Below are 26,440 nucleotides of genomic sequence, written 5' to 3'. Positions count from 1 at the left end.
AACAACTGTACATTCCTTGAGGTGCCACAGGCTTCAGTTCTTTGGGGCATGCTCATTGCGAGACACATGAAAAACAAGCCCACGGAATGGAGAAGGGAAGAAGAACCAGGAAGTGAAGGATCTAAGGGTTTGGGACTCCACTGGGCGGAGGTGGGGGGAGTCGTACCTATTTCCAATAGGTTTTAAACCTATTGTTAACTAGACAGCACAGCTTTTATTTGGTATTTCTGAAAATGAATCATCTCACTTCTCACATTTACTTTGTACAGATCCCTGTTTGCCAGCATTACTCTCCAAAGGGTAAAGCTGCCTGGGTTTTCTGGTCTACCCTGGCAGCAGAAGGGAAGGTCACCGGGATCGGCTCAGCACACACTCCCCACTCAGCAGTGGGGGAGCAAGTGAAGAGCAGGCTAGAAACATTCCCTCTGTGAGCTAAGCCCTAGATGCCTCTTTCAAGAAGGACAGTCTGATGATTCATCGATGAGAAGTGGGGAGAATAAGAAAACAAATTAAAACGATGGGAGAAAATGATCCTGCAGGGCAGGAAAGAACAGAGACAACGGAAAAAACACAGAGCAGGACGGTGAACTTGATGTCGACCATAAAATTACAAGTGGTCATCTGAACATAACACCAGAGACAAGGAAAGAACAGGAGTTGCAAGATGGGGAACAGGAGGTGAAGGAGGGCAGGTAGGACGATTTCCTCATACCCACAGGATTTCCAGCTAATGACAGGAAACAAGACTGTGGCAAGTTTGTACAAGTATATGTCATTATAAAGAAATGAGGCTCAAGGCGTCATCCTGGATCCCTCATCTTTGTGATCACAAATGAAAATTTATCACTTCACTAATCAATCATTGTCCCACCTCATAATTAGATTCAAAATTTAATTAAGATGAGCATGTGTTACTTTATAATGAAGAAAACAGCTCTTCAGAAGATTATTATGGAAAAGGTTAGAAAATTTTTCGCTTCTGCAATGAGAGGTAAGGCCATGAAATATGTAGGATTGATACTATGCTTTTTTTTTCTCTTAAAGAAAAAAGACTTTTTAAAAATCATTATTAGAGACAGAGAGAGCATGAGCAGGAGAGGGGGGGGGGGGAAAGGAGGAAAGAGTCTCAGGCAGCCTCCATGCTCAGCATGGAGCCCAATGCAGGGCTTGATCCCAGGACCCTGGGATCATGACCTGAGCTGAAATCAAGAACCGGGCGCTCAACGGACTGAGGTATCCAGGCACCCCCCAAAAAGACTTTCTTAATTAAGCTTGCCATAAATCTAAATACCCTGGCTAATAGTCTGACCAGAAAAAAACAAAAAACAAAACTTGCTCTTTGCCATCAGAGGGCAAGTGGGCAAGTTTTAAGTGATACTCTTCATGCACAGGTGTGTGTGGGGGTGTCTCTCTCCCCCACCCATCTCCCCCCACCGTCCCTACTCTTGTCTTTCTTTCTCTGTCCCTGAACCAGCTCTCCCTCTCTCTCCCTCCCTTTCAGGGAAATCTTTGATAGAGGCACCTTTTAGGACTAGGCATTCTATCTGCAGATCCCAGTTAGAATACTGACTCCATGAGAGAAGAAAGGAAGTGATACTGGATAATGCAGGTATCTTTTTCTTCTAGAAAAGCAAATACTGTTGATAAAAAGGGATCCAGCTCTCTGCTACCCTGTTCAAAGCAGAGAAAATAGGAGGGAACCGATTTCCCCTATATTCTGTTGGCTCTCCAACAGGGCTCATTCAAATTCTGGTAATCCAGCTCTTCCAGGAGCCTCCCAGGGAACTGAAAGCAGCCTAAGCTACCTTCTGGGTTAAATCCTGAGCGAGCAGAAGGTTCATGACCTCCAGAGAAGTCAGAGCAGGTCTGAGGTATTCGAAGCAAGGAAATAGATCAGAAAAAGATTCGTCGAAACAGAAGATTCCACAGTGAGAAACCCATTCAGTGACCCCAATGTTCAGTCCCTCTTTTCTTTTCCTTATTTCAGCTGACAAAGAGTTAGACATCAAGAGAGACAACTCTGGTTCCTCAGGACCTACTCAACTCTCAGCAGCTCAGTGGTCACACCATGCGACTCAAGTCACAAAACCGAAGTCAAACTCCAGGTAAAGCAGGAGCCCCATCTGGTCTCTGACAGAGACAGAGTGTCCTCACCACCACCCTACCGACCTGCTCCTCCCCTCCTGGAGCTCCTGTGCCCCTCCCCCAGCTCTGGGCCACATCTGCTTCTCCATATAACACTTACCGCCTTCTAACCAGCCAGAGAATCTATCTTCCCAACTTTCTGCTAAAACGTAAGCTCCATAAGGTCAAAGCCCTTTGTTTTGCTCAGACATACCACTGCCTGGCACTTGTAGAAGCTAAGAGATAATTTGTTGAATGAGTGCCATAAAGGTAAGTGGGGAAGAAAACTGTAATATACACGGGCACATAAAAAATAAGACCATTCAACATCAAGTATGTTGTCTGCTCACCAACATGCATAACCCAGAAGAAGCAACGAGATGGCAACTAGAAAAATTGAGACCTTGGGACTTTCTACAAGATAAGTGGCCTGGATTCATGGCAGAAAAAAAGGAGGGGAACTGTTTTAGATGAGGGACATGACAAGCAAATGTAGTACATGGTCTCCGTGGATTTCTTAAACAGCTATCAAGGTCATTTGGGGACAACTGGAAACTCTGAGTATGAACTACATACACGATACCATTATATCTGTGTTCAGTTCTGGGCATTACAGTTGTGAAGGAGAACGTCCTTTCTTCTAAAAGATACATGGGGCGCCTGGGTGGCGCAGTCGGTTAAGCGTCCGACTTCAGCCAGGTCACGATCTCGCGGTCTGTGAGTTCGAGCCCCGCGTCAGGCTCTGGGCTGATGGCTTGGAGCCTGTTTCCAATTCTGTGTGTCTCCCTCTCTCTCTGCCCCTTCCCCATTCATGCTCTGTCTCTCTCTGTCCCAAAAATAAATAAAAAACGTTGAAAAAGAAATTAAAAAAAAAAAAAAGATACATAATTTTATAGGAGTCAAGTGCCATAATGTCTGCAATTTACTTTCAGAGGGTCCAGGGAAAAAATACATTAGAGAGAGAAAGAGATAAAAAGCAAGAGATTGGTTAAGATGTTATTCCCACTGAATCCAGGGGAGAGACTTACAGGCATTCGTTGCTCTGCTCTTTCAAATGTTTTGTGAGTGTGAGACGTTTCAAAATAAAAGAAGGGAAAGAGGGAGTTAAAAATAAAAGACCCCATTCTAGGGAGGTAGTGGGGTCAACAGGACGGTGGTCAGCCCAGGAGTGGAAGGGCTGTGCTCCCTGCCTCCCTCACTTTCCAGTCACCTCAGCCCTCCAGAAAATACCATGAGAACCAGAGTCCCACCTGCTCTCCCCAAGGCCTGAAGTCCACACCCACTTTCCATTCTTGTCAAAGCCCTGTGTGTTCTTTGAGGCACTCTTCAAATCCTTCCTTCTTGGAGATACCTTCCCAGATTCCTCCTTTCCCAGCCCCGCTGTATTCAATTTAACTTCCTTGTCTCCCGCTGTACCACGTGACAGGATCCCATTTATCGCCATGGCCACGAATGTTAGTTCCTGTGCACGTGCCTGTCTTCCCTGCCCGACCAGGAACCTCTCCATCACCAGCAGGGACCAGAACCCCGTCTTCCCTGTCTTCTGTCTCCAGCAGAGTTAGCCCAGCAGGCAGTCAAAAGAGACGCGGTGCAAAAACTTTCTACCCCTCACCTGTCCTCACGTCTAATAAGATGAATGGCGGTCAGTATGTATCATAATCTTACTCTATTCCTTCTGCTGTGCTTGGCTCTGTGGTAAGTGCCGTCACAGGAATACAAGTGATGTCATTTAGGTCACTGCTTTTGGGTCCACATCCCAGGAAAGGTAGAGGGCTTCAAAGACAAGGCTCATGTCTGTCCTACCTACCTGCAGCCACCCACAGCAGCTCCTGGCATGAAAGAATCACTGGATAGATGGTGAGCGGTTGAACGAATGAATGCCTATTCCATTTTCAAATACGTATTGGAAATTGTAAAAATAAAGATAAATCAAAGTGTAGTATCTGCAGAGACAGGCAAGCCCTAAAAGTAATCTAACTTGTTGCACACAATTAAATGTGAAGACCTTTTGTAACTCACGAGCTCAAAATCTTTTTGTGCCCTAACATCTTAGAAAGTAAAGTTTTATATTTTCCAATGGCAATGGCCTTGGAGCAGTCCCGAGGGATACGACAGACACATTCATGAGAACAGTGACACTGGGCCAGGGGAAAGGGTGGGGGCCACATGCCTCACAAGAGATGGGGAGGGACCACAAGAAGTTTGAAAGTGCCTGCAAGTGACTCTGACGCATATCCCAGGGAGCACTGAGCTCAGAAAGCTGAGAGAGAGATGTAGCCATTGTTGACCCTGAAGAAAAAAGGAACAAAGAGACCCTGGCAGAATACATCGATCCTGGCGGGTGCTCGGTGTTATCATACGTTGGGCGCTCCCAGAAGACATCCCACTATGTCATTCATATTTATTTTCAACCCAGTACCACGCTTTCCACAAAGGGTTCAATTTAATACAGGAATCAGGTTTGGTAAGAAACAGATTAGATTTCTAGCCTCTCTACATCCTCCCCCACCAACCCCCCACACCCCAAGAAATGGGGTTTCTGGGAAAAAATGAAAATGAGTTATGTTAGAATCTCTTGGAAAGCAATTCAGATGAGTGCCTGGCCCAATCCTCCCCGTCCTACGCATTCCATCCTTCCACGAAGACCCAACCAGATGCACCTAGTCTTATGAATGCTTTCGGTGACGGAGTGCTCACTATCACTCAAAGTAGCCCATTTGAGGGTCCACAGCTCTGACTGATCTGCTTATCTGTCCCACCCTTGGGTCCTAGAGCCTCTGGGAATCACATAGTCCCCTCACGGGAAGGCCCTGCACACAGCTGAGGTCTCTGCTGCCCAGATGCCACACCAATCCCAGGTGTTTGCTCTGTGATGAACCATCACCCGGATCCTAGCAGAAAGATGAGCACCAAGCTCCTTACCAGAAGCAGGGACACCCTCAGCTGTGTTTTAACCATGCCACTCAAGCTGTTGAGGAAGTGGCAGAAACCTCTAAACTGTCGTCAAGACAACCAAAGCCCAAATATAAATCTCTTTGGGATTCCATCCGGAAGCAGTTTTTAAGCATACACACCCAGAGGAAATAATAGAAGAAAAGGAAGATCCTCTCCGCCCCCTCCTCCTCCTCCTCTTCTCCCTTCTCCCCCTCTCTCTCCCCCTCCCCTTGCTTTCTGCCACGTGGTGATGTGTGTTAAAAATGCACACTGGGAAGCTTTCCACCTTTGGGGTTGGAACAGCTGCTGCCTCGATATTGTTTTTGTTAGTTTTTTGTTTTTTTTTAACACACTTCGCTCTTTTTAAGGGCATTGTTTTCAAGCTACATGTTTCATAATACTAATTCAGATTACAAAGTGGGATGATTGGCACTTTATTGACAAGAACGGGACCCACGGGTCCTGGGTGTCTAATAAGGACCCCTTTTCACCGTGTGCCCCTGGCAAGCACACCGTCCTGCGTGGCTAGCTTCCACGGCACCCTGGTTTATCCCAGGAAAGGGCATTCACAAAGGCTTAGGAAAAACACGAGAAAAGCCACCCATGACAGCAACGAGAGCCAAGAATTTTTAACAGGTAGCCTAAATAAACCCAATGCTCTTGAGTCCTTGGTTTGAATGCACAAAGCATTCAGGGAATGCTCCCCAGACTGCTGTTGACTCCATTTGGGAGCACTGACCAAAAGAAGCAAGACAGACATGCTGAACTTCATGGTCGTGAAAGGCACAGGTACAGGCGGAGACCTGTCATCTGGCTTATTCCACCTGCTGCGAATGACCCTCCCGCTGGGAAACTCCGACCCCGAAGAGGCTGCAGACCACAGCTAAGAGGGATAAAAGTCTGCACTGCCCACACTTTGTGCCTTAAATGGGAAGTGCATCCTCGAATAGCCACGGAACACTCAAGGCCGATGGCCGGGCACAAAAAGACTAGCCCCTCAGCCTCCCCAGTGAGACAGCCAGACTTCAGTTAGGAGCTCTGCATTCTCCATCACCTTCTCAAGGGGGCACAAAAGAAAGTGACATGACAGAGGGCACGGCTTCTAAAGTCTCAGTCCGACTGAGACTTCAGGAAGATGTCGTGGCTGAAAAACAGGAAGCTGAGTGCTAGCCATGTGTAAGACTGTCTCTAGAAAAGAGACCTCCCGACAAAGAGAACCCAAAAGAGCCCAAGGCTCTTGTTAAAATTTTGAGGACTTTTGGACTTGTTCTTGATTCCTTCTTTTAGTCACCGACCTGCAAGGTTCTCTCTCAAATTAAGAGAGTGAACCCAAGGTGGTTAAAATGGCTTTGAACTCACCCAAATGCTATCTCACCCAGAGAACCCCCCTATAGGAATGAGCAGCTAAGAATACAGCCTATCACATACATCTTAGCCAGGACAGGCCCAGGCAAACCACAGGACCTAACAAATTTCACTCAGTGTGGGGGATAAGGTCACTGGCCCTCTGACCTAAACAAGACTAAAACCTAGAGCCACTCTCACAAAAAAGAAGGCCGCCGGGGTGCCTGGGTGGCTTAGTCGGTTAAGCGTCCAACTTGGGCTCAGGTCATGATCTCACAGTTCTCGTGGGTTCGAGCCCCGCATCGGGCTCTGTGCTGACAACCTGGAGCCTGCTTCCGATTCTGGTCTCCCTCTCTCTCTGCCCCTCCCCCACTTGTGCTCTGTCTCTGTCTCTCAAAAATAAATGTAAAAATATAAATTAATTAATTAATTAATTAAAGAAGGCCGCTGACATGGTGTTACAGGAATGATGCTTCAAAGCTTCCATCCGCCCAGAAAAACCTTCTTGCTCTGCTCTGGCAGGTCTGTGTCCTCCCAAGCCAAACTCCTACCAACAGAGCCACTGCAAAGAACCAGGGTGAGGCACTGTCTCCAGGAAGCCAACTAAAAGGATATGTTTCATTCGCAGAGATAAAAGAAAAGAAGTAAAGGGACTTCCTCCAGCTCTCTCACACACCAGGCTTACTAATTGTCACCCTGGAATCACAGGTTAGCAGGACATGGTACCCTGTATCTTAGCAGATCATCTGGTATAGTCCTCTGCCTTAAAAGGGAAGATGTTATGACGTCCATTTTATAGATGAGGCAACTGAAGTACTTGCCCAGAATTGCACGGCCAGTGATCCATTTCCTTGTAGAAGGATACGGAGACTCATCCCTGAACAGTGAAAATAATTCCTGTGATGAGTAGCACTTGTGCCTCCTAAGTAGATGACAAAGGAGAAAGCGTGGGGCGGGGGGACTTGGGGGGAGCTGAAACATCTCCTACTTCATTTACTCCCGAGGCCAATCCTGGCACACACAATACACATCAAAGTTGCTCTTGATTCCTTGGGACACATGAGGCTGGAATGACCCCTCGCAAGGCAAACACGAGATTCCCGGAATTTATGTCGAAACCATGTTGGAGAGCCCCGCAGAGGGTAAAACCCACACTGCAACACAAATAAAGGTCAGCGGAGGAAGACCGGGGCAGGATCCTTTTCCAGATCCCAGCTGTGGCTGAGCAAGGCAGGAGGGCAGGAACACTGGGTAGTTTGTGCCCAGGGTGACAGAGAAGGGGGGGCCTTCGCCAGGTCCCCTGGAATCCTAGGCGAACCGGACAATCTGGTGTAAATGACAGGGATGGAAGACAGTCGAGAACGTTGTCCAGCCAGAAGTGCCAAAGGAGCCTAGATGGAGCCTAGACACCTGGCTGGTCTGGTGCAATTCAGTCCTAACCTGGGACCATTTCCTCAGTATAGGCTTCCCGTACATCCGGGACATCCGTCTCCCATCTCGACAGACCAGTGAGCATTTCTTCTAAATAACGACGGGTCTACCCCTCTGCTGTTCTTTTTGTAGGAAATGGTTTTCTTGGGAGACCAGACTTGCCAGGGGCAGTACCCCAGGCATCGATGCCGAAGGCTGCTGAAAACACGGCTTAAAACCACCTCTTTCAAAAGAAGAAATTCTGGAATTTGGTGTGGGCACCCGAAAGGAAATGACCCTGACTATTATCTGAGCTCTCTGCCGCGGGTCTTCCAGGGCCTGCCCTGTGTCACCCGGCAGGTCTGCCCAGAGCAAAGGGCTTGGGTATTTCTGTCTTTCTTTCTGGCTTCTTCCACATTTCCTCAGACTCCCCAGAAAGACCCACTCGGGGAGGGGAAGCGGTGATAGGGGAGAACTTTCTCACCCTGCACAGAAGTTTTCGGGCGCAGTGCTCTCCAGCACTTTTCTCTTCACCTTCCAGCCGGGGCATCCCCTCGCATTTTCTCGCGTCTGGCTGGGCTTTCTCTCCCAACCCCCCCTCCCCGCCCTCCCCCTCCCCCTCCCCCTCCCGCTCCCGCTCCCGCTCCCGCTCCCCCCAAAAAGTGAATAAACCAATTGCCCCCGAGACGCAAAAAGGATCTGGAGCCTTGGCTGAGTAACTTAAAGTTTCCGCCGGAAGGAAATTATCAAAGGCGAAGGAGAAAGCCCTCGGAGGCCGGAGGGACCGCGGCGGCGGCGAGGAGCGGCGGCCGCTCTGCGTGTCCCAGCGGAGGGTCCCGCGGCGCGGCCCGGCCCGGCCCGAGCACGGCGGGACCCCAGCGGCTCCCGGGCCGGCCGCGGTGAACGAGCGCGAAGCTCCGGGGCAGGCTCGGACCCGATCCTCGCCGGGCTGGGAAAAGAGGGCGCAGTGGACTGAGGGCGCAGGGGCCGGGGGAGGGGGGTGGGTGTCCCCGGCGGAGGGCGGCGCAGGACTCACCCCGAGAAGACACACTTTGAGCTCCCGTATCGCCATCATGTGCTCGGGGCCGGACCGGGCAGGGGCTCAGCATCCTCCGGGGCCGGGGCCGGGGCCGCGCCGCGCCCGCGCCCAGCCTGCGTCCTCCAGTCTCCGCCTTTCGCTCGCGGCAGCCCGCGGGCGGGACAGCCGCCGCTGCTATTTCTGGGCCGCCGGCCCCGCCGCGGTCGGTCACGTGGCCGCCGGCCGGCTCCTCCCGGGACTTCGGGTCTAACCTCGGCGGCCCCCAGCTCCCAGGAACGCCCCCAGACGGCGTCAGCCACCAGGGGGCCGCCCCCGGGACCTGCGGAGTCCTGGGCGGAGTGCCTCCCCGGTCAGACCTGCTCAGCAGCCGGACCCCGCTCTGCACAGCCCCTCCGCCGTCTGCCCCTCCAGCCTCGCCCGGCTGCAGTGCCCCGTGGGGTGGAAGGAGGACAGGGTCCGCCGTGGGGAGACCCCACGGCTGGCTGCGTCCCTGAGGATTTCATTCCTCATCTCGAAGTGGATGCTGCCAGGCGACGTCCTTTATATGGGAACACTTCGAAATCGGCCTGCAGTCCCGTCGTTAACTGACACTCTAGGATCCCAGCAGAAATGAAGCCCCAGAACAGTTAACTTTGCAACCCACCTGCTCCTGCAGTTCTTCATGCCGGGGCTTCAACGTACTCCCATGCACTTCTTAACTGTCAGCCCTGAGTTCATTTTTCTATATGTAGTTGAAAATGGTTCCCGAAGCAATGATCTCTTCCTCCCTCCAAAACAGATGTGTCCCTGTCTGAAAAAGGAAACATGCATTGCAGAGAGGAAGCTGCCTTGCTCAGTATAGAAAATGCCTGGGCAGACACCCAAGCCTCAGAAGTATAGCTAGAAATATGTAGCTCCTGGCCGATCTTCTGCAACTTTCCTTAACCAGCAAATAAAAAGAGGCTCTGGCTTGAGACAGTCAAGGAAATCTTGTGGAAACTGTCCTCTTTTCTCCATCCATAGCCCAGAGAACCACATCCACTCAGACAGCTTCACTTGTTGCTACTATATACATGTCAGCTTTTTGGACATATCCATCTGAATAATGCATTGGTATTTCAGTTTGGAAACAACATTTCTTACACTTCATCCCCTGTCCCAAACTCTCAAGCCTCTCTCCTGACTTGCTAATTTTTTTTTTTTTTTTTAAGAGAGAGAGAGCACAAGCAGGGGAGGGGCAGAGAGAGAGGAGAACAGAGGATCTGAAGCAGGCTCCGTGCTGACAGCAGTGAGCCCATGTGGAGCTCAAGCTCATGAACCATGAGATCATGACCTAAGCCGAAGTCGGGCAGTCAACTGACTGAGCCACCCAGGCACCCCTGACTTGCTAATTTTGATCAGTGACCCTTTCGTTCCCCCAGCAGACCACCCACTTTCATTTATCTGGTTTTGTTCCTCCTGCAGCTATGTTGAAGCAACCTAGAACCCACATGGCCCCCTACAGTGGGGGCTTCTGAATCGATACCTCCAGAGAAAAAAAAATCCTACATCTCTAGAGTCAAAACAGGCCCCCAAGCTGACAATTGGCAATTAAATTCCCCAGCGCAGCAGGGTCTTTCCTGGCCAAGTGCAGGCTTGTGGGGGGTTATTCACACAAATCTGGACTACGTGGTTCAAAAAGTAGCTGTGGACAAGATACGCATCTTATTTAACATGAAGATTGTTATATCAGCCTCTGTCCTTGGTTTAGTATCCAAAGTAAGGGTAGTCTTTCATGTGGGCAGCAGGAAAAGAGGTCCACCCAGTATTACCCAGCCCTGGTCATAATACCTCACTGTCTTCAGATTTGCTGAGCAGAGACAATGGCAACACAGTTGCAGAGAAACGTCCTGGTAAAGCAGTTCCATGGCCAAGGTCCACAGCAACCCTTCCCTAACGCCGGCGCTGTCCCTGACAGTATGGCTTGAGTCTCCGTGTTACAGTCACTTGCCTTTGGCCTTTCTTCTCACTTCCCGAAAGCTGACTGGACCAGAATGCAAGCCTTTCCATAAGTGGGAATTCATACACTTCAATAAGTCACTGAGGGCAGGACCATTCCCAGACAAAAATGAGCTGACAAAATTTCCCTTCGATTCCCTTACCCTCTTTCATGATCCCTCCCCTTCTATGCCACTCTCCACTAGCCTAGGCATCTGCGATGCCCGTGTGATGTCTAGGCTCTCCCGAAACAATCCCTTATCCAGGCCTCCTCTCCTGCACCCCCAGAATTACTCCCGTCTGTTTATCTTTCTCCCCACTCCCAGCTCCATTAAAAATCACCTTGTGTGTGTCACGTTCTGTGCTCTGCCTTACAAAGTGGCAGATCTCGTCTGTCAACCGGACTGCCTTCATGGGTATATTCCCCTTCTCAGCCAGGTAACCCCTAGGAGCTTAAAATTGGCCTCATGGAACACCTGGGTGGCTCAGTCGGTTGGTGGCCGACTTCAGCTAAGCTCATGATCTCACAGCTCGTGAGTTGGAGCCCTGCATCGGGCCCTGTGCTGACAGCTCAGAGCCTGGAGCCTGCTTCAGATTCTGTGTTTCCTTGTCTCTCTGCCCTTCCCCAGCTCACACTCTGTCTCTCTCTGTCTCTCAAAAATAAATAAATATATTTTTTAAAAATTGGCCTCATGAAAAACCTGCTCCCCACAATCACCCCAAGGTGATGCATAAGGCTCTCACCCAGAAGGGAGGACGATGGCCACTACAACGCATATTTTGGGAGTGACAAGGTCCTGGATAGCTCTCAACTTTTTAAAGATATAATGTTCTCTATGAATGCTATTATTATACTCTTTGATTACTGTGCTAAGGGCCTGTCCTAATTCCTCTGGTATTTTCCGCATATGAAGTGGTTCTGATATAACCTAAGCAGGGGTAAAAATTCAGTGATACATAACTGAGAATTTATTAAATAAAATAAAATAGGACGTGAAGGTTTTCTTGAGACCTTTGTAAAATAAAAGGTCACTGGACTAATTCAGAGTTCCACCCTTCTGCTGCATTAAAGTCTTCAGTAGCACCAAACAAGATGAAATCCAAGCTTTTCAGTACATCTTGCCCAAACCAGCCTCTCTCCTCTGCCCACCTGGTGAAACCCTGTCATCCTTCAGAGAGCTGCTCAAATTTCACCTCCTCAGTAAAGTCTGCTCTGAGCTTGTACACACTTGTTCACGCGTCTCGTAGCGTTTACTCAACATAAATAAAGGAATTAACAGCTAAATCCCTTTTTAAATTTTTTTTTTTTCAACGTTTTTTATTTATTTTTGGGACAGAGAGAGACAGAGCATGAACGGGGGAGGGGCAGAGAAAGAGGGAGACACAGAATCGGAAACAGGCTCCAGGCTCCGAGCCATCAGCCCAGAGCCCGACGCGGGGCTCGAACTCACAGACCGCGAGATCGTGACCTGGCTGAAGTCGGACGCTTAACCGACTGCGCCACCCAGGCGCCCCTACAGCTAAATCCCTTTTATAAGAAGTCAGGGTCTAAACGGATACACAGGTGGAATTACCCATCTATATGAAAGGTGCCCCTATATTATGCCAAGGATCCTTTCTGTTTTACCAGGGTTAAAAAAATAACTAGTAATGCTCTAAAAAGAAAAGTGACTGGCAATGATTTTTTTTTTTTTAATGCCCTTCTCCAGCAGGATCTTTGACCTCTTACACTATGCAAACTGTTTTGAATACTGTTTCGTGAATGTCCGGCTCATGCACGATATGGCCCTAGGACCCAGGGGCTTTGCATAATGGATGGTTGAGCCTGAAATGCTCATCCCTGGACTTCATCTCAGATGGTTCTGCATGGGGATTTTTTTTTTTTTTTTTTTAAAGAGTAATTCACAGAGATGCCTGGGTGGCTCAGTCGGTTAAGCGTCCACCTCTTAATTTCAGCTCAGGTTGTGATTTGTGACTTCGAGCTCCACGTCTGGCTCTGTACTAACAGTGCAGAACCTGCTTGGGATTCTCTCTCTCTCTCTCTCTCTCTCTCTCTCCCCCCCACTCAATCTCTGCCCCTCCCCCCACCCCAGAAATAAGTAAACTTAAAAAAAAAAGGAGCAATTCACCAACGAGTATTTTGCAAAAGTCTACCAGATGACTGGAAAATGCCTGGGGAAACCACCACGTCCTTTCCTTAAAGATTAGCAAAAGCCAATAAGGGCCAGAAGCTTGGTCATGTTTTTTGAACCAACAAATCCCTTTTTGGACCATAACATAGAAATAAGCACAAAAAGGGAACCAACACAAAGCCTGCCTGTTTGTACCCAAACAGGCACACGAAGAAACAAAGACATAGGCGAAAGGAACAAAAAATCATCTTGGCTGAGATAAAGGGAGGACAGCTGTACTCACTGCAACATTGAATGGATGAAACAACTGAAATCCCTTCACGTTTGGGGAATGATCACGGCATTGAAAATTACAGCGCTTCGCTAGGGTATGTTTAATGGTGCACATCTCGCTTAGGTAGTAGATAAAATGTGTATACCAATGCGGGGAAACAAAGGCAAAAGAAAAAATTAAATTTCCTTACAACTTACAGCCCATTGACAAGCCCTCAAGACAGGCAAAGTGACATTCCTCTAGGAGCTCAGCTGCCTAAGGGCAAAAGGCAATCTTAGCCCAACCACCTCCCCACCCTCCAGAATCCTGTAAATCTACTTTAACATACAAAAATTCCTTCAGAAACTTCCTTTACCTCTACCCCCCCAAATATATGTTAGCAATCATCCTCCAAGCATATGGCCCACTGATAACGTATGTGAAGGGTCTCAAGCCTGAGGTTATACTAGACAGTAGTAAATGACCTTTTCCTAACAATAGCTAGCCCCCTCAGGATCCTGGAAACATTGCTTCCAAAATTCTTTGGAGACTTACACTATCCCCAACCCCTTCCCAACTTGAAAGCGTGTGATCAGTCACCCATCACAAGCCCAGTGCAGCTCTTTCTACCCACGGGTCCTGTCCCCATGCTTTGATAAAACCACCCTTTTGCATCAAAGATGCCTCAAGAATTCCTTCTTGGCCGTGGGCTCTGAGCCCTAATATTCTCTACATCATATGCTGTGTAGACTTCTAGGGAAGTTTGTAGCAAATAAGTTTCTGTGGGAATAACATGACACAAAATTGGAGCTGCATGTGAAAAAGGATAAGCCATTCAAATGTGTTGCAGCTCATCAGACCGCAAGCTGATCTCACAAGGCCAGTGGTGAGTCATCTGGCCAGCTCAGGGGCCAATTAAGGAAAAATGTAAGTGTTTATGAACCTTGTTTTTAATAATTGCATCTTTCTTTTAACGGAACTTTAGTGTCTGCAGTGTCCATTAAGTAGATCTCATTTTCTTAACCCTTCCTGCCTTCCTTCTTCTCTTCCATAAGTTTTAGATATTTTCAAGTAGCACATGCTCCTCTCTCTTATTTGTAATTCAGACCCCTTAAAGACATTTTGAGGAGCTAACCTCCTGGACGTACCAGCTAAGCCATGGATGTCAGGGATTTTAGGAAAGCAGAAATGAAAGGGGCTCACAGTTCACCCACAGACTTGGAGAAGGAGAAAGCAGCCTAAAAGCGATTCTGAGTTTCGGAGAATACCTGAAAACAGAAGGAGCCTCCATGTGTAGGGAGGAGAACGGTCAGTCCCCAGGCACCGGGAATGGGCCAGTTTGGTACGTAAGAGGATACACTTCCTCTCTGAGTGACTGTTCTCTCTTCGCAACTCTTGTTGTCTTCATCTTGGTGGGGAAAGATGGCAGCATCTCTTAGAAGTTCAGGAGCAGCAGCTGGAGAAGTCAGTGAGTTGTCAGCTCTTCAGACAAATGGATGAAGGAGGGTCAAGACCCGCTTTCTACGTTTTCTCCTTTACCAACAGAATGGGAGTACTCCAGAGTGCTCAAGAACAAGCAGATCACCCTAACTTAAAACAAGGGAGGCCTCTGTTGGGCGCTCCCAAAGGATTGGTGTTGAGTGGTAGTTTTTAGATTTTCCAGATACACCTTCCTGGTTATATCAACACTGAGCACCTCCTCCCCTAACCAGCCACTTCACAGACACTCCTGCCTATTGGCCTGTAAAGTCTTTCCAATCCCTGAATAAGCTGAAAGCGTTGGGTTAAAAGAAGATACAAGATATATATTAACACCGTCAACAAAAATAAATGAGCGGATTCAATGGGGAGACCACCTCCCAAAAGCCATAAATAGTATATAACCCAATCAGTCCTGTTCACTCTCATTGCTTACTTGTAAAACTGGGAAATAATTACAGTGATGCAGACCACAGTCAAACCAGCCCAGTTGCATTTCTTTTTTTTTTTTTTTAAGTTTATTTCTTTATTTTGAGAGAGACAGAGACGGCGTGACTGAGGGAGAGGAAGAGAGAGAAGGAGACACAGAATCCGAAACAAGCTCCAGGCTCTGAGCTGTTGGCACAGAGAGAGCCTGATGCAGGGCTCGACTCACGAACCTGTGAGCTCATGACCTGAGCTGAACACTCAACCGACTGAGCCACCCAGGCACCCAACCCAGTTTCATTTCTTAGGCCATCAGTGGATCGTTTTTTTCCCATCATTCACATAAGTTTTGCTGCAGTTGCTGAGATTAATACCGTAGAGTTTAGGATATACTTTTTCTTAAAAGAGACTGTGTTCGACCTTTTTTTTGTGGGGGTGGGGGAAGTCTTTAACATTATTTGTTATCAAACTAGAAAACTGATTTTAGATGTTGGAAACAACTCTTATATCTTCAGGAATTTCTATCTTTAATTGCTTACATACCCATTCAGCAAATGGTAGATGCTGGTTATGTGCTAGACATTGGGCGTGGAACCAAGTAAGGTAGAGAACGTCCACAGGCATAGAGTCCACCATGGAAATGGGCAAACAAATAAGCAGGCTGTTTATAGTATGCTGTTAAATGCCTGAAGTTCAGTACATCTGTTTTATTTTTCTTGCTCTTCTGATTAAGAAAATGAGTGTAATTTCCAGAGTCGGCAAACCTGGAACACAATGAAACCTAGTCCCCAAGTAAGGGGGAAGGTGATCAAGATGGCTAGAGTTTGAACCTAGTCAACCAGGAGGGGGGTATGTGTGTGAGAGAGACAGACAGACAGACAGACATAGACACAGAGATCTTTGTTCTGTCTGAATTCCCAACACTGCCTTGGACTAGGAAGAGCCTAATGCCAACAATCCCCTAACTCCAAGTGCCTCTCAGAAGATCTGAGTACCTAGTCTAACGGTTAACCGAGCTGCCTTAAGGGTCCAATCACATTGGAACTCTTGCAAATTGTGTTTCTATTATTGTGGTTATTGTTGTTGAACTCATTGTTATTCACTGATTTCCTTGATTTGCCCATGTGACAGAACCCGTCATAAACCAACCGTAATCAGTCCTTAGCACGGCACATATTCGGCACTCTGAAGATGTTTAAATGAGTAGATGAGAGTGAGTGGTAGCGTAGGAAGGACACTGGAGCAGACAGAACAAGGTTTAAATGGAGGTTCCTTCATCCCCTGCTTGTGTGAATTTAAGGAAGTTCCTGAATCTCTTAGACCTGCAGTTTCATACTGTCAAAGGTGGTTATAAAAAAGGCTGTTGCATTATTTGGGGGGAAGGTTACATTAGATGTGGGAGGGGAGGGGAGTTCCTAGCAGATCTGGGCAACTAACCGTCCCAGCTTGTGTGGGAGCGTCCAAGTTTTAATCCTGAAAGCCTCGCATCCTGGGAAACCCTCAGTCCCAGGTAAAATGTGCAGGTTGGCCACCCTAGTCCCTTCCCCAAGCCTGTGAAACTGTTTCTGGGTTGCTGTTATCCTTAAAAAGGAAGTGTTAACTTCCAACCAGCCTCACTTCCTTCCTCCGTTTTTCAGCTCTGAATATAGAAAGGACCCTAGGTTAAAAAGCAGCACCAACACCTTACACAGAGCCATAAACACCTAAATTACCTATAAGCTCTCACCAATTTGCACTCTGCTTACATGGAAGACATAAATATGCAAATTATAACTTCAGCTAAATAACAGCAAAATGAACGACGTACTAGGTTTTTAAAAACAGGAAATGGGAAAAGATTGCTTTGTTTCCAGCCCCCTAGTAAGGCCCCTTTCCCCCTTTTGGTGGTTTATAATTTACTCTTGTCTCTCATTTCTGATGCCCACTCCATACCTTCCCGGACACATGTCTCAAATGTTGTTTTCTTCTACTGAACTAAAACTTTCCTTCAGAACCAACCCATCGTAGCTCTGCTGGAAGGGATTTTTGAGGCAAAAAAGGCATTTCTCAGGTAAACATTCTGGGAAGTGGACCAAACAATTATTCCCTTTGCCCACATGTGGCCACCTGAATTTCGGGCTATGGCACCTCTCTTGGTTCTGCCATCAGCAGTTGTTCAAAAACAGTGTGTTTACTTTCAGAAGTCACCAGAAGAAAAGCTGATAGATTTGAACACATAAAAGTTAACTCCTCCTGGGGCACCTGGGTCCCTCAGTCGGTTGAGCATCTGACTCTTAATTTCGGCTCAGGTCATGGGATCAATCCCCATGTCAGGCTCCACACTCAGTGTGGAACCTGCCTAGGGTTCTCTCTCACTCTCTCTCTCTCCCTTTGCACTTCTCCCTTACTTTCGCTCACTCACTCTCTCTTTCTCTCTCTCAAAATAAAAATTTTTAATGTTTTTTAAAAAGTTAACTCCTTCTTTATGCAAGAAATATTATAAATATAATTTGTAACTGCAATTGAAAGGGTGTCTGGGTGGCTCAGGGGCTTAAGCATCCGACTTGGCTCAGATCATGATCTCACAGTTTGTAGGTTCAGGCCCCACATCACGCTGTCTGCTGTCAGTGCAGAGCCTGCTTTAGATCCTCTGTCTCCCTCTCTCTCATCCCCTCCCCCTGCTTGCCTCTCTCTCTCTCTCTTGAAAATAAATAAACATTTAAAAAAGAAATTAAAAAATAAACTTCAGGGGCACCAGGGTGGCTCAGTTGGTTAAGTGTCCAACTGCAGTTCAGGTCATGATCTCATGGTGCGTGGGTTCAAGCCCTGCATCGGGCTCGGTGCTGACAGCTCAGAGCCTGGAGCCTGCTTCGGATTCTATGTCTTCCTCTCTCTCTGTCCTTCCCCCCCACAGGCTTTGTCTCTCTGTCTCTATCTCAAAAATAAACATTAAAAAAAATTTTTTTAACTGCAATTTAAAAGAATATTTGGCACATATATGATTCAGTTAATGATCTTAATATGAAAAGAATTAGTATATTAAAAAGAAAGAAACTAAGACCCCATTAGAAAAAATGAACAGACACAAAGATTAGGTATGAAACAAAGATACTCCCTCTCACCACTCCTTTTCAATACCAAACTGGAAGGTCTTGCTAATGCAATAAAAGAAGAAAAGGAAATTAAAATATACAGATTGGAAACACAGACATAAAACAATTTTTCCTGTCAGATGACATTATTGTTTATGTAGAAAATCTGGAAGAATTGACCCAATAAATAAATAAATAAATAAATAAATAAATAAAATCAAACCTGAAACTAATAAGCAATTATACCAAGGTTGCGGGATACAAGGCTGATATACAAAAGTCAGTCACATTCTTTTATGCTAGCAGTGAACAAGTGGAATTTGAAATTAATAACACAATATCATTGGGACACCTGGGTGGCTCAGCTGGTTAAGCATCTGACTCTTGATCTCAGCTCAGGTCTTGATTTCAAGGTTGTGAGTTAGAGCCACTCCAGGCATGGAGCTTGCTAAAAAACAAATAAACAAACAAACAAACATAACAAACAAAAAAACACAATGCCATTTATATTATTACCTCAAAAGATGAAATACTTACATATAAACCTAGCAAAATAGGCATAAGATCTATATGAAACTATAAAGCTCTGTTGAATAAATAAAAAAAAAATGAAATAAATGGAGAGATATTCCATGTTCATAGATAGGAACACTCAATCTTGTCAAGATGTCAGTTCTTCCCAAATTGATCTATAGATTCAACACAATGGATGTGACAAACATTCTAAAGTTTATATGGAGAGGCAAAAGACCCAGAATAGCCAACATGATATTAAAGGAAAAGAATTAAAAAAAAATTTTTTTTAATAAATAATTAAATAAATAAATAAGGGGCACCTGGATGGCTCAGTTGGTTGAGTGTCTGACTTCGGCTCAGGTTGTGATCTCACAGCCCGTGAGTTCGAGCCCCGCGTCAGGCTCTATGCTGACAGCTCAGAGCCTGGAGCCTGCTTTGGATTCTGTGTCTCCCTCTCTCTGACCCTAACCCACTCGCATTCTGTCTCTGTCTCTCTCAAAAATAAATAAATACTAAAAAAAAATTTTTTTAAATAAATAAATAAAGGAGAAGAATTAATTTGGAGGACTGACACTACTCAACTTTAAGGCTTACTGTAAAGCTATAGTAATCAAAACTGTATGGTATTGATGAAACAGTAGACAAATAGATCAATGAAACAGAATAAAGAACCCAGAAATAAACCCCCATAAATATAGTCAACTGATCTTTGTTTGATAAAGGAGCACAGGTAATAAAATGAAGCGAAGATAGTCTTTTCAACGGATAGTGCTAGAACAACAAATTAATGGATTGTATGGTACTACTACTCTACCTATGAAAATTACAAAAATCCAGAACACCGACAACACCAAATGCTCTTGAAGATGTGGGGCGACAGGAACTCTCAGTCATTGCTGGCGGGAATTCAAAATGGTACAACCACTTTTGGAAGACAGTTTGGCAGCTTCCTATAACACTAAACATATTCTCACCATACAACCCCAAATCATGCAGCTTTATTCATAACTGCCAAAAGGTGGAAGCAATCAAGATGTCCTTCAGTAGGTGAGTGGATAAACTGCGGTACATCCAGACAACGGGATGATATTCACTGCTAAACAGAAATGGACTATCAAGGCATAAAAGACACGGTGGAACATTACATGCGTATTACTGGGTGAAAGAAGTCAGTCTGAAAAGGCTACACACTGCATGATTCCAACTATATGACATCCTGGAAATGCAAAACTATGGAGGGTATAAAAAGATCAGTGGTTCCTAAGGGTTAGGGGTTGGGAGAAGAGATGACTGAATGGAGCGCAGGGATTTTTAAGAGTGAAAATACTTTGTATGATAATGTAATGAGGGATACATGTCATTATACATTTGTCCTAACCCATAGAATATACAACAGTAAGAGTGAACCCTAATGTAAGCTATGGTGATTATGATGGTTATCTAGGTTATTAATTTTAACAATCGTACTCTCTGGTGAGAGATTTTTATCATAGGAGAAGCTATGCCTGTGTAGGTATATGGGAAATCTCTGAACAGCAGTCCCCCCCACCCTTACTCATGGTTTTGTTCTCTGAGGTTCCAGTTACCTATGATCAACTGTGGTCCAGAAGCAGATGATCCTCCTTCTGATGTATCATCCAAAGATCAGTAGTGGCCTAAAGCTATGTCACAATGACTAAGTCATTCACCTCACTCCATCTCATCACATAGGCATTTTATCATCTCACATCATGAAGGGGAAGTACAGTGCAATGAGATGTTGAGAGAGAGACAGACCATATTCACACTTTTATTACAGTATATTATCATAATTGTTCTATTTCATTATTAGTCGTTGTTAATCTCTTACTCTGCCTAATTTATAGCTCAAACTCTACAATAGGTATGTATATGTAGGAGAAAACATAATAAAGACAGGATTCAGCTCTATCTGTGGTTTCAGGCATCCACTGGGGGTCTTGGAATGTATCCCCCATGGGTAAGGAGATGCTACTGTACCTTTCGCACAACTTGGCTGTGAACCTAAAACTGGTCTAGAAAACTCTTCTTAAAAAAAAAAATGAGCAGACACAAGTAGGAAGCAAATAGACAAACCAAATGTTCAATTTCACAAGTAAACACTAACCATTGAGAAACTATTTTCTACTTATCAAATTAGCATAGTCATAAAACCTAAAACTCCATGCTGCTGTGAGTGGGGTAGAAAGCCAAATGGTCATTCGGGGTTTTCAGACTGTAAGCTGGCTTGACCTTTTTGGAATCATGCATTTTTTCTTCCTTTTTTATTTTTAATTGAGGTATAGTTGATAAACAATATTACATTCATTTCAGGTGTGCAATGTAGTGATTCGACATTTATATCCTCCCGGCCATTCTGTCATGTGGGTGCCTTCGCACATCTTTTCTCTGGTGCAATATCTGTGTATTTTCTCCTCTACTCTCCATGAGCAGATTTATACTTGTATGAAGCTTACTTTTAGGTTCTGGTGAGAAGGGGGATCCAGAATCTGAACATTCTCTGCTCTTTGCCAAATATACGACACTGGCAGATAGAAGATAAGAAGTGATGGAAAGGACCTAGGAGGTTTAGGTCAGAATAACTGGGAATTCTCTCCTCTTTTGAAGATGACAACTTCGAAGGGAAGATGACTCTTAACAACAAGAGCAAACACTAATCGAGTGTTCATTGCTAGCTAGGTGCCAGGTACCACCCTGCCAAGTATCTTTTATCAATTATGTCACTGTCCCCTTGCCTAGAGGAAGGTGCAGTTGTTCTGGAAACTGAGGCAAAGAGGTCTCTGTAAAGGTCTGCCTTTATGGCCACATCCAGGATTCAAGCCCAGACATCATCACTATTTAGGGAGCCCTTTACTTGGTCTCTAGTTTGAGGCATTGACAGAGATATGCAGGTAAAAATGATGAGCGGAATAGAAAGCAAAATATCTAAGCTAGATACAGAGAATCCAGAGTTTGCTGCAAAGATGAGAGAGTCAGTGCTGGCTGGCATTTTCACACACACACACACACACACGCACACACACTGCTGTCTGAACAGATCCCATTCCTCCCTGTTGTCTGGAAGCTCCTAGAGGTCCAGGATAGTATTCTGAACATTTTGGTAATCTCTTCAGGGCTAAGGAGTCTCTCCCACAGTTTAAAAATAATAAATATTTGTTGAACACATGAGATCCTATCTACAAAACACAGCATTTTCCACTCACAGTATTATTCTTGACGCCTTACAGTTCTTACCTAAAGAGCAAACAATAAACCCAACAATATTTATAATGGTGAACTTCACGTGTTAACTTGGCTAGCTCGTAGTACCCAGATATTTGGTCAAACATTATTCTAGATGTTTCTGTGGAAGTATTTTTAGATGAGATTAACATTTAAATGAGTGGACTTTGAGTAAGGCAGATTACCCTCCATAATGTGGGTAGGACTCATCCAATCAGTTGAAGGCCGTTACAGAAAAAGACCAACCTCCCCAGAGGACAAGGGAATTCTGCTAACAGATAGCCTTCAGACTTGAACTGTTTTGACTGTTCCCTGAGTCTTCAGCCAGCTGGCCTACCCTACAGATTTTGGACTCACCAGCCCCCAGAATCACATGAGTCAATTCCTTAAAATAAATATCTTCATATATATGTGTGTGTGTGTGTGTGTGTGTGTGTGTGTGTGTGTATAATACACACCCTATCAGTTTGGTTTTGTTTCTCTAGTGAACCCTAATACCCTAACACTATACTTAACTGATTTTTTCTACATGCTGGTCCTGATTATGTTCCCCCAAATATTAACTAGCACCCACTGTGTGGCCAGGAGCTAGAGTTGCAAAAGGTCAATGAGGAGACATCAAGAACCCCACAGTCTGAACTTGCCTCTGACCATGACCCTTTGAAGAAATAGACTACTTCTCAAACCTCTATGGCTGTGGCCACAGCGTGGGAATTTGTGAACATAAATGTAGGTTTGGCCCACACCAATGCTGTGAGGAGAGGGCCATGATAATTTAAAACTAAAAATAAAAGGGACGCATGGGTGGCTCAGTCAGTTAAGCATCCGACTGTTGGTTTCAGCTCAGGTCATGATCTCACAATTTGTGAGTTCAAGCCCCGCGTCAGGCTCTGCACTATTAGTGCTTGGGATTCTGTCTCCCTCTCTCTCTGCCCCTCCCTTCCTCTCTCTCCCTCTCTCTCTCTCTCTCAAGAATAAATAAAATAAATATTTAAAAAATAAAAATAAATTAAAATTAAAAGTGGAGATAATAGATCCAGGTCTAACACAGAAAAGGTATGGCCTTTAAGGCTATAAGGTTTTGGGGCGCCTGGGTGGCTCAGTCGGTTAAGCAGCCGACTTCAGCTCAGGTCATGATCTCACGGTCCATGAGTTCGAGCCCCGCGTCGGGCTCTGTGCTGACGGCTCAGAGCCTGGAGCCTGTTTCAGGTTCTGTGTCTCCCTCTCTCTGACCCTCCCCCGTTCATGCTTTGTCTCTCTCTGTCTCAAAAATAAATAAACGTTAAAAAAAAATTTTTTTAAGGCTATAAGGTTTAAACTAGTGACCAAGAAGTGGCAAAAGTAGAGAGAAGCTGGTGGAGAAGCAGAGATGAGTCAGAGCTAATATGCTAGCTCAGAATAAAGTAGCAGGGCTCTTCCGTGGGAGTGTTGGACTCAAGGAGGAGAAGGCACCACTTGGGGAAGATTTTACTGACCATGCCATCAGGATGTCCAGAACCTCGTCTGGATTGCAATAGCCAGCCTGAGTCAAGGGCACGATCTGAGAAGTGGAACAGAAAAGGCATTACTTCCTCACTATCCAGGGGAATTGAGAGAGAGGGTTGCACCCAGGACCAGGAATAGAAAACAGTTTGGTTTAGAAAATGAAAGAGAAGAGCCATATAAAACTCTGCAGTGTTAAAGAAGACCCCACTGGCCAGTATAACAAGACAGTGCTTGCAAAAAAAAAAGGACTGAGTGTTCACAACTTAACTACTTGGATAATGTATTACAGGCACACAGTAGATGCCTAACAAACATTTGTTGAGAAAAATGAATGAATGAACAGGAACGGATGAGACATGCTGACAGCTGAACGAAGGAAGAAAAACCAAAGAGAAGTAGGAGAAAAGACTGAATGCCAAGGAGGAGGCCTCTACAGAAACCTCAATGCTCTCTGGTGCGTGGTGGACAGTTACCACTTCTGCCTGGGACGGCTTATTTCTTCATTCCAGTGCCCTCCCAGCGTCTGGGACAGACATCTGTCCCAAAGCTCACGCTCAATCGTGCCTTTGCAGATAACGTTCAGATATTCTTAGCGAAGTTATCCTAGAGCTGGTACCTTCCTTTTCCTCCCCTTCTAAAACATTTTTCTAATTAGATAAGTAATATCTGGTTATTTATTGAAAATTAAGAAATGCTCTGACAAGGGAGAAATCACACATTATTTTCACCATCCAAAACACACACACACATACACCCAGTTAATGGTGAGTTATTTCTGATCTTTTTTCTATAGGTAATGTTGCATCTTGAAATGGTTGCAACCATTCTACATACACAGTTTTGTGCTGTTTTGCCTATTAGCATTACATCTGTAATAGTTTTGTAAGAAATATGACGCTGGGGTTTTTTTATTATAAAGTGAAATACACAGAACATAAAATTTACCATCAGTGACATTTAGTGCCTTCACAGTGTTGTGCAACTATCACCACTATCCAGTTCCAGAACATTTTCATCACCTCAGAAAGAAACCTTATACCCATCAAGCAGCCGTGGTCCACAGCCCCCCCTCCACAGCCCCTGGCACTCACTGATCTATGTTCTGTCTCTATGGATGTGCCGACTCTGGATACTTCACATAAATGGTATCATACAATACATGGTCCTTTGTGACCAGCTTCCTTCACTTAGCATAAAGTCTTCAAGGTCCATCCGTGTTGGACCGTGTGTCAGCACTTCATTCCTGTTTATGTGATACTGTTTTAAATTTGACACTTTGGGGCGCCTGGGTGGCCCAGTCGATTGAGCATCCAACTTTTGGTTTCAGCTCAGGTCATGATCTCGTGGGTCATGATTCAAGCCTCGTATCAGGCCCCACGCCGGCAGTGCGGAGCCTGCTTGGGATTCTCTCTCTCTCTCCCTCTCTCTCTCTCTCTCTCTCTCTGCCTCTCTCTCAAAGTAAATAAATACACTTTATTTTTATAAATAAATAAATAAATAAATAAATAAGACTCTTTGGCTCAAAACTCTGGTATGGCTCCCCATTGCCTAACCAAATAAAATCTGAGCTTCTTCACATGGCATTCACTTTTCTACAAAATCCTGTCTGCCCATCTTACCTGCACCAGCCCACACCACTTATTGGCCTCTGTGCCTCTGCCTAAGCCCCAGTCTCTGTATCTCTGAATCCACGGTTCTCAAAGCATGGTCCCTGGAGCAGGGCATTACCCGGGAAACTTTCATACTAACTCAGAGCCCCAATTCTGTGTTTCAACAAGCCCTCCAGGTGATTCAGATGCACCTAAAATTTAAGAACCATTGGTCTACATCACACCAGTCCTCAAGTCTAGTTCATATGCTGTGGCCTTGAAATTTTAGCTTTCTCTCTTCTCTTACTTCCCATTGGACCTTATCATACCTCCTTGAGAGGACTTCTCACTTTTTACACTATGCTGTAGTCATCCCTCCATTACTAGACCTCGCTGTGCCATTTATTTTATGGAAACACTGAGAAGGAGGTTGGAGAAGATGATTTTGAAGGTTGTCTCTGGCTGAGATTCCAGGCATGAGCTCCCAAGGACAGGCCTGGCAATTTCCTATACTTTCCATTGTACATTGTAGCTGGAAGGGTGGGTCCCAAGTTATATATGACAGACTTCCACCAATCTGCAGCAGAATGAAAGCCCTAAGATTTGTCTTTAAAAAAATCCTACTCCATGGTCCATATCAGCAGAGACTGGCACATTATACCACAGCAGACATTAGGCAAGCAGGAGAAAAGTTCAAGATAAACAGGACGAGACGGGGCAGATCTCATTCTCCCAACCATGACCGGCGAGAGAATAATAGATTATTTACACTATTTATGTTTGAGTTAACTGATGGCAAACTCAACACAGCTGGTTCAGAAAGGAGTTTAGTTTTCCTCGCTCATTCCTACTGCTATGTTTACAAAAAATCTTAACTAAATTAAAGGAGCCCACAGCAGATGCTTTTTTAGAAATTCCACCCAGTTTAGAAAGACACTTTCCTCTGAGGAATGTTCCTTCCACCAGAAATCAGTGGGGAATTGGGAGGATGGGAGGGCCAGGCAGCTATGGTTTTACTACCCACCCAACTTCTGGCCACTGATCTGATCCCAGGTGGGCACAGGTGGATATCTGATTGAAATCAGGCCAATGAAATTCTTCTCACCGGAATTTGGAATTGATGCCCTGAGGTTCTATTCAGTGTCTGCGTGCAACTGGAATAAAGGTGATATAAACCCAGGTGCGATAACACGAGCCACATGCATGAAGTTGAAGACAGCGTGAGGCCAATTTGTAGAGAGACAAATGGGCTCTGACCATGTTTCAAGGGGGAGAGAGAATCTACGAAAAAGCTGTTCCACTCAGCCCTCCAGGTTGGGCTTGAATGAGGTTATCCACATTCACTGCCTTGGATTTCTGAAATACCCATGAAACCTAATATATTCCCCTTCCTCACTCAAGTGAGTGGGAAATGAGGTTCCGTTTCTTATACCCCAAAGAAA

The 26,440-nt window shown here is 45.5% G+C and overlaps 1 protein-coding gene across 1 annotated transcript in view; it reads right to left on the bottom strand.

The window, feature by feature from the left end:
• The window catches only part of RAB31 (RAB31, member RAS oncogene family), a 133,893-nt gene extending 124,822 nt beyond the window's left edge, over positions 1 to 9,071 (bottom strand). Inside the window, exon 1 of the mRNA XM_058692710.1 lies at positions 8,849 to 9,071. Within this exon, the coding sequence (XP_058548693.1) occupies positions 8,849 to 8,887 (39 nt within the window). The 5' untranslated portion in view covers positions 8,888 to 9,071. The remainder of the gene's footprint in view (positions 1 to 8,848) is intronic.
• Positions 9,072 to 26,440: the final 17,369 nt, after the last annotated feature.

Source organism: Neofelis nebulosa, chromosome 11 (genome assembly GCF_028018385.1).
Source record: "Neofelis nebulosa isolate mNeoNeb1 chromosome 11, mNeoNeb1.pri, whole genome shotgun sequence".
In the NCBI taxonomy this organism is placed as follows: Eukaryota; Metazoa; Chordata; class Mammalia; order Carnivora; family Felidae; genus Neofelis; species Neofelis nebulosa.
Note: the sequence above shows the minus strand (reverse complement) of the source record. Positions and strands in the feature narration are given on the sequence as shown.